The sequence below is a fragment of the Copadichromis virginalis genome, linkage group LG3 (genome assembly GCF_057382275.1).
Source record: "Copadichromis virginalis isolate Kocher_CV1m ecotype Utaka linkage group LG3, C_Virginalis_male_GT1.1, whole genome shotgun sequence".
Lineage (NCBI taxonomy): Eukaryota > Metazoa > Chordata > Actinopteri > Cichliformes > Cichlidae > Copadichromis > Copadichromis virginalis.
Window position 1 is genome coordinate 28,592,799 of NC_140620.1, and position 8,395 is coordinate 28,601,193.

Genomic DNA, 8,395 nt, shown 5'->3' on the forward strand with positions numbered 1-8,395 from the left:
TGATACAGGAACGACCATGGGCTGGACTGGGACAAAAAAAAAAAATCGGCCTGGGCATTTTGACTAGAGACTGGCCCACCAGGTATTATAGGAAAAACCATAAAGCCTTTGAATGAAAACAAATGCTGTTGTCACAAGTGATGTACACTGTCTTGTTGGTATATGTGTATCAATCTAATAAACTTAAACCTACACCATCCTCCCTATTCTGGCATTCTAAACTGTACCCGAAAGTAGACTGCTTGGTTGAGTCAACCTCCTGAACTATCTACAACACACGGTGAAAACCTGAAATTAAGACAGAAGACTAGAGGTGAGACATGATTACTGAATATTAAAAATAAATAAATAATATTTTATTAATAAAATAAACAGATATTGAGGTCCAACGGTACATGATGGAGCCAAATATTGGAAGGCTGGAGGACCCCCTTAAATACTGGGAGAGACAAAAATATGTCTTTCCTCACTTATATAAGGTAACACTGACATACCTGTGTACCCCTGCCTCATCTGTGCCCTGTGAGCCGACTATTTTCAAAAGCAGGGGAATTATTGTCCAAAAAAAAAAAAAAAAAAAAAAAAAAAAAAAAAAAAAAAAAAAATCTCCTACGACCTGCCACAGTGGAGAAACTGTTTTTAAATAAAAACCAATGACGTGTTCCCTGAACACTAATCACGGTCCACACCTCAACGCTACAAAAGCACAACCACTGTCCACACCCTAACCACACCTCACAGTAAATGATCATTTCCATTTTAAGCATTTCCAAATAATCATTTTCCATTCTGCCAGTATAAATATACACAGTATGCTGCCATCACTACAATATACATGTTTTACACACTCCTTTTGTTGTTGACATTTACAGGCTGTGTGCAAAAGGCCACACTTTTCAAATTCATGCCAACTAATATTTTTATGTCCAGTAGGTGTCCTGCTAGAGCAAATGAAGCTTCAAGACGCTTTGTGCTGGGGTGAAAAGCTTCACAGCTTCATAAAGCGTCATCTATTAGACCTATACGACCTAACCAATATAGACAGTGCAATAAAAAGACGCAACTTCGCATATCAGGAATAAAATAAAAAGTATGCTTGAACGGTCAGATACTAAGTTGCTGTAACTCTGCGTTTATCTCTCTACAATTTAAAAAAAAAAAATCGGGAATCCATTTCGGTGATCTGTCACTGCAGCGGATTGAGACAACGCAGTGACACACAGGCGAACATCTGCGATTCAAGTGCAGAAGTTGGCAACAAAGTAATTTTACGTTGAATAATAGGGAATTATGCTCGTCAGTTTAAAGTGTGTGGCTCTGAAAAGAGCCGTTGTGTTGGCGTCTGATGCCAGTTTATTTGGAGCTCGTGTACTTTGTCACAGCCTTGGTGCCCTCAGACACTGCGTGCTTGGCCAGCTCACCGGGGAGGAGCAGGCGCACTGCGGTCTGGATCTCCCTGGAGGTGATGGTGGAGCGTTTGTTGTAGTGGGCCAGGCGAGATGCCTCGGCTGCGATGCGCTCGAAGATGTCGTTGACAAACGAGTTCATGATGCTCATGGCCTTTGAGGAGATCCCGGTGTCGGGGTGGACCTGCTTCAGCACCTTGTACACGTAGATGGCGTAGCTCTCCTTCCTGGTCTTTCTCTTCTTCTTGCCGCCCTTGCCGGCGGTCTTGGTCACGGCTTTCTTGGAGCCCTTCTTGGGCGCCGACTTCGCAGGTTCAGGCATTTTCTCTCTTCAATACTCTACAGCAACGAATGAGCTCCGTGGCTGAGAGCAGCGCTTTTTATACAGGCGGTATGCTAATACCACTGCGCGGGCCCTCGGATCTCATTGGTGGAGCCGCACAGTGGGCCGGACGTTGTGTTGGAGGGAGTTTGTGAACTGTGCTGAAACAGGCGCGCATCTAACAAAGACAGTGGGCTGTGTGATTGTGTCCTCGTTTGCTGAGACAGTCATTTGTTCTAAATGAGCAGTAAATATATTTCCAACTAAGCAAATCGCTTTGTATCTGCATAGTTTTAGTTAAGTTCAATGTCTCACTACTGCACACGTGAGACTGAACCATTCACTTTTTTATTATCTGGTGTTCATGTTTTTTTAGCCGTTGATTTCCATTATTAAAATAGATATCGATGTAGTTCCTTTCTGTTTCCACAAGTTTACACTGCTTACACTGCTTTCCAGCAGGTCAACAGCGCAATCTGTTGACCTGCTGGAAACTCTTGCACAAAATGACTTTGTCTTTTAAAAGATGTAGGGAACCTCTGGCCTTTATTAATGATATCAGTTAAAAATACATTCATAAATGTGAAATCTATTCTCAGTTATTTTAGTAACAACTGCATTATAAAAGTGTTGTAAATTCTTTAAGAGAAGAAAGGAAATCAAAGGCAGCACATGCCTTTGATTGTTGGAATATCCCAAGGGGCTATTGGGACGAGTACAACCAGTATGAATCATAAACGCCTCAGGCATGTCGATGAGCAGGTTGTTTAAGATGACAATCACACTAAGGAAGAGCTTTAAAAAGCTGAGCATAGCCAGTTGGTACGTGACAGTACACTGTTACTTCATGGCTGCAGAATGTCAGTGAAAAACAGCCAGCAGCACTAAATAGTTTATTTTTGACTCCACTTAGTGGATTCCTGCATTAATACTCTTGAACTGTAAACTGTAAAACATATCAGTGTCTTAAACACACATTAATAGTCTAATTATTCTTAAATATAATGATACTATTGTTTGTCTGGATACAACTTTGCTTTGATATTTCTGCAGTCTTTCATTTTGTCTTTAGATATTTTAATGAGTGAATGAAGTCAGACTGTAGATTGTCCTTCTTCTAGCTGTACTGACTGACCTTTGACCTCATGTGTTGATGACTCTTCACCTTTGTCTCCTCTCACAAGGAGAAGATGATCTGCAGGATCCTGCTGCTCATCATCCTCACCTCATGTGTCTCTGGTTAGTTTACAGCTTCACTTTATGAACTCCAAAGCTCAACAACAGATTTGTTCCAGTTTAAGAGTGAATGAGTGAGCAGTTTTACAGGCCTTACCCTACGATATAAGCAGAGGAGAGTGGATGGATGGATGGACAGCTGCTTGTGTCAGCAATGGAGAAAACTGTGTAAGTTCTTGGAGTTCTTTTATTTGCTTGTGAATGAGGAAGAAACTCAAAGAAATTTGTTTACATCGTGAAAGTGCTTCTCTTAAATCAAAAGCACTTCTCGCTTTATTACCTGTTGAACAGGTAGTAAAAAACAATTTAGAAGGAATGCGGCATGAACCAACGAGAAACTGATATAACAACAATACAGCAGCTTTCTTATCTACCCAGACATATCAGGACACAATGGTGAAGGATGCATTCATGGATGTATGAAGAGGTTTTTAAACACTTATCTGTAAATGGATAATTTCAGTCAGACTGAACCCAACACTATTTTGCAGAACTCTTGGCTCTGGCTTTCAGCTGTCTTAAATTATGAGGCAATAAATCACACAGAAAGCTGAATTTTTCTCACGTGAGTCAACAATGTTGAATAACCTAAGTATAAAACAAGAAATAGAATCAGCTCCAAAACTCAACTCGAAGTATGTGAGACTGATTTTATTGTTTTGATCAAAGGGCGATTTACAGTTTTGTGTTTTAAACGTGTCTATTAAAATGTTGCATTTCTGTCATTGAATATGTGTATAAACCTTTTATAAACAATCTATTCACTGACTGTTGCCTAAAAGCTGGAGTTGAACAGTAACTTTTTAACTAACAGGTGACTCACACTGAAAACAGCAGTACATGACCCTGTAACCATGTGGTCCTAACTGTTGTGACACTAATGAAATCTACAATGAGTATCATTGTAATGACACATCTTCATTCCTAACTAGTTAAAATGTAAATTGATAATATAACAGCGAAAATTCAGATCCAGTTACAAATGAAGTATTAGGGACTAACGGATAAACCCTTTGAAAGTTCTCCACTATGACTGTGTGGCAGGATGAGGTGCTCAGGAATAATGAGGAAAAGAGCAAGGGACTAATGATGATGTTCCAAGCACACACCATGGTTCATAAATAATCACAGCACACATAAATACCCACCACCAGGGCCCCCTAATCACCTCCTCTTTAGGCCTTCCTCTGAATAAGACTAACAATTTTTATTCTGAATACTTTATTAAATTAAAAAAAAAATACTTTTAAGTTCTGCAGATGGATCAAACAAGAAAACAAGTCAAAAAGCAACGAGGACACAACGAGGCAAAGCAACAGCCCAGAGATTAAACGTAGGCCAGAGAAACAGCAGTGGCCATGCTACAAAGTCATCAGGCTCAGACCACCGATCAAACTGCATTGCCCAATTCCTCTCCCTGAGTCGAGTCCATACTGTTAAGGTACAAAAGTTCAATACTGCAAACTGAACAACACCCTGCAGGATGTTGCCAGTGTCATCAGTTCTGCTATATGAATGCTATAAGAGGGAACCGGAAATGTATGAATTTAATCTGAAAGCTTTGGATGACTTATTGAATAATTTTAACAGTTTGGGAAATGTTTTCTTCCATTTTAACGTAAGCTTCTAAGAGTTCAGGGAGGTGAGGTCCTCAGTCAGATGAAGCTAATGGGTGGAGCTTCTGATGAAGAAGCAGGAAGAGACTCAGAAGAAGAAGAAGTCGAGGTGACCACACTACTCAGACTGTGACTGTTTACATGTTTACATTTTCTTTTCTCTGCTTTTAAACTCAGTGTGATGAGCAGAGCTGCAGCAGCTGCTGTCAGTATGAGTGCAGCATAGAGGCCGATCCTTCCTCGACTCTCTGTCTGTGGGTTCACTGTTGGAGTTTGATGTTTGGGCTCATCAGCAGCTGCTGGAAGGACAGAAAATATTATTTTATCCTGAAAGTTCAATCAATTCATCAAAGTTTATTATCCTAAAGTTCAACTAAAATATGACACTCATTTTTAAAGTTCTACTCAATCAACTTACCAGTGACGCTGAGTTTACAATCTTGAAAGCTGCTGCCACTATTTGTCTTCACTTCACATCTGTACAGACCCGAGTCATCACTCCTGAGTCTGGACAGCTGAAGTCTGATTCGTCCTTCTCTGAGGGCGTCTTTGTCACTCTGGACTCGTCCTGAAAACTTTGCATCCTGAGACTCTGACACCTCAACACCTTCATGAACCTGATACAGGACTGAGAGTTCTGGACGACTGCAGCGGCTCTTCAGTGAAGTGATGAAGCTGTCAGGTTTGGTGGTGAACGTCCACTCCAGTGTGATGTTGTGGTTCTCCTCTGCCTGATAGCAGGTCTGTGTCACATTGACTACAAATGATCCTGTTGAGGAGACAGAGAGGGAAAGAGAGGAGCAGACACACTGAGAACTGGAACAAATCTGTTGTTGAGCTTTATTTGGAGTTCATAAAGTGAAGCTGTAAACTAACCAGAGACACATGAGGTGAGGATGATGAGCAGCAGGATCCTGCAGATCATCTTCTCCCTGTGAGAGGAGACAGAGGTGAAGAGTCATCAACACATGAGGTCAAAGGTCAGAAGCAGTGATGCAGTTACAGAGTTTGTCCACCAGGAGAAAAAAGTAGATTTTTATGTGTTCATGTTATAAATAAATGTGTGCGCTGAGTGAACAAATAAAAGCGGATTAAAACAAAATCATTTGACTTCTCTTGGTTTGATCTGATTTCTATATTTATAAGTCAGACTGGACAGATTCCAAAGTTGGACATTAACTTGGGTTAAGTTTCATGATTAGTTCTGGGCTCTAAGTTTTTTTTTTATGCTGCTTCTCTGCTGAGTAAGCCGTTTATTGGGGATGCAGGGGTGGGCAACTCCAGGCTTTGGAGGCCGGCGTCCTGCAGGTTTTAGATCTCACTCTGGGTCAACACACCTAAATCACATGATTAGTTCGTTAGGCCTCTGGAGAAGTTCAGGACATGTGGAGGAGGTCATTTAGCCATTTAAATCAGATGGGTTGGATCAAGTACACATCTAAAACATGAGGCCTGGAGTTGTCCACCCCTGAGAGTGTAATTCATAAAATGTGCCTGTGTGAGTTCTTACATTACAGTGAAATCAGAAGTCACATCATCACGTGGTTAGCTTTGTAAAAAATGATGATCGATGGGTTAAAGAGAGAGAGAGAAGAAAAGGAGGAGATAAAGTACAGCAGCTGGTGTCTGCTCGTCTTCCCACTCACATTCTGCACACTCTAACAAACACATGACTGAGCTGAGCTGAGAGAACAGCAGTTCAGTGAGGGGGGGGGGGGGTTATGATGAAAGGTGAAGAGTTGTTTAACATATGCTAGCATTTACACTTCGAAGCTAACCGCAGATTATATTAAATATAAATTCTAAAACTGAATACATTTCATAGTGTTAACCATTTTAAGCCCAACAAGTCCACCAGCTTATCTTTACATTCCTACATGCTGCAGGGCCATTCACATGTTTTCTGTAATTGAAAAGTTTAATTATGTGTCCATTAACAAAATAAGTTATAAACTATATTTATATAAAACATGTGTATACTTAGTGCATTAGTTGTATTTTAACTATAAATAATTCATATTAGAAAATATAAAGCCTGCATATTTGTAAAGAAATGGCTTTGACTTTGCCACTCCGTCGGATGTCTTTAGTTCCGCCCCTGCTGTAGTAGTGCCATAAATTAGGTAAACAGAAATACTGAGCTGGACTTCAGTGGCTGAGGATCATGAGAAGATTAAAAGGACACGATAAAACCATAATGCATACACTCCACGGGTGAATGCGCCGGTGATGGTCCTTATAACAACTTATCATAGAGCAAACACTCCAAAACAAGATGCCCATACGGCACTCTGTGGCAACTGGAGCAAATCCTCAAAGGACGAGCAAAAACGGAGGCAGCAGTTTTCCTCCACTGGCTGGGCCGATACACTTAAACATTCACCGCTGAATGGAAGTTCTGCATGGCAGCCATCTAGTCATAGAAATAACAAAATAGCTTTAGCTCCTAGTTTTGTAATTTGCCGTTGGTGGCAAAATGGCGCAAATGCTGCTTAGCCCAGAATTGAAAGAAAGCTATATCCACCTGAAGGAATACAACTGCCCTCTGCACAACAGCTGGAAATAAGGAATCGGGCAGTCTGCAAACAGTGCCGCAAACAAGCCACTAAAACACTTACTAAACAAATTAAGTGGATAAAGGATGGCAAGCACACCTGTGACTTTGTAGAGTCGGATCAAAACCGCCTGGTTCATCCCAAAAATGCACTGACGCCCGATTCCCACGATCAGAAATGCTGAAGGAGCAATCAATGAGGAAATGAACCCCGCGTGTCCTTATACAACAGACGCAGAAAGAGAGAGCGATAGAAAGAGGGAAAAGTGGAACAAGGAGATAAACCTGTCTGACAGAAAATCACGCACCTGGGGGATGCACAGTAGTGATGTTCGATTCGTGAACGAATCGTTCAATACTCGAGAATCACTTTACTGACTCGTGAATCATGATTCACAAGCCCAACTGACTCACTGACTCATCCCTGTTGCTGTTAGCAAACTAATTCCATTAGTAGAAATATATCTAGCTTATAATTAAAATTGTGGGGGGGGAACAACAGCCAGTTTCGTAACAAAAGCATTTCTGCTCTGAACTGGAAGAAAAAACCCTGAGTAGAAGCTCACATCAAGAAAATAGCTCCTCGGTTCAGAGTAGCATCGCGCTGCTAACATGCTAACAACACATTTGAGCTACTCACCCCCTCCCTCCTGTGCTGAATCAAAGAGCGAGCGAACGAATCACTCACTCACTCACTCACCCCCTCCCTCCTGGCTCACAGCTTCTTCTTCTTCTTGGTTGGCCACCAATGTTAAGGCGCATTACCGCCCCCTGGCTCACAGCGCAGTGGACATTTAGATGAGAAAATATATATTTGACACACTTAAGGAAAATACTAATAAAATACAAATAAACAAAATAAATGTTTATTAAGCAATTTTGATAGGAAGTTGCTTAATTTTAGAAATGTTTTTGCTCTTTTTTTCTCTATAAAATAGTTGTTGTTTTTTTTAAATCATTCATCTTAGCAGTGGGATTCACATGAAAAGGGAAACAAATTAAGTTTGAGTGAAAATGTAAAATTTTTGCACTCTCTGGTCAACTGACTCAGTGAATCAAATGACTCAAAAATCCGATTCACTTTGGTGAGTGACTCATTAACACCCGATTCAGTAAAAATAATCAAATTTACCATCACTAATGCACAGTACAGTAGTGCAATTCATCCTGATCGGTGATTGGTCAAAGTCTAGAGTGAAAGAGGAGGCCTGTGATTGGTGAAAAATGTGCAATGAAGAAGCCCTCTTTCATTTATTCAGTC

The 8,395-nt window shown here is 40.8% G+C and overlaps 2 protein-coding genes across 5 annotated transcripts; both read right to left on the bottom strand.

Moving 5' to 3' along the window:
- Positions 1–233: 233 nt before the first annotated feature.
- Positions 234–1,770, bottom strand: LOC146713940 (histone H2B 1/2). Its single transcript, XM_085450596.1, has one exon. The coding sequence runs from the start codon at positions 1,726–1,728 to the stop codon at positions 1,354–1,356; it is 375 nt and encodes a 124-aa protein (XP_085306722.1). The 5' UTR covers positions 1,729–1,770; the 3' UTR covers positions 234–1,353.
- Positions 1,771–3,937: 2,167 nt separating this feature from the next.
- On the bottom strand, positions 3,938–7,847 carry LOC146713941 (uncharacterized). Of its 4 annotated transcripts, none has more exons than XM_085450559.1 (4): positions 7,775–7,847; positions 5,457–5,512; positions 4,999–5,349; positions 3,938–4,879 (listed from the first exon to the last, which is right to left on the bottom strand). In XM_085450559.1, exons 2-4 carry the CDS (start codon positions 5,503–5,505, stop codon positions 4,620–4,622), a joined length of 660 nt encoding a protein of 219 aa, XP_085306685.1. In that variant the 5' UTR covers positions 5,506–5,512; positions 7,775–7,847; the 3' UTR covers positions 3,938–4,619. The 4 variants fall into 4 exon arrangements, with proteins under 4 accessions (XP_085306685.1, XP_085306686.1, XP_085306687.1 ...); XM_085450560.1 differs by lacking the exon at positions 7,775–7,847 and adding an exon at positions 7,443–7,755; XM_085450561.1 differs by lacking the exon at positions 7,775–7,847 and adding an exon at positions 7,235–7,294 and having other exon boundaries at positions 3,938–4,876.
- Positions 7,848–8,395: the final 548 nt, after the last annotated feature.

What these genes read in the sequence shown, in the direction of transcription:
- LOC146713940 (XM_085450596.1), bottom strand. Translation starts at nt 1,728, where the DNA reads ATGCCTGAACCTGCGAAGTCGGCGCCCAAGAAGGGCTCCAAGAAAGCC.
- LOC146713941 (XM_085450559.1), bottom strand. Translation starts at nt 5,505, where the DNA reads ATGATCTGCAGGATCCTGCTGCTCATCATCCTCACCTCATGTGTCTCT. An exon ending in CCTCACCTCATGTGTCTCTG is followed by an intron (nt 5,350 to 5,456) that starts GTTAGTTTACAG and finishes TCTCCTCAACAG; the next exon opens with GATCATTTGTAGTCAATGTG. An exon ending in TTGTAAACTCAGCGTCACTG is followed by an intron (nt 4,880 to 4,998) that starts GTAAGTTGATTG and finishes CTGTCCTTCCAG; the next exon opens with CAGCTGCTGATGAGCCCAAA.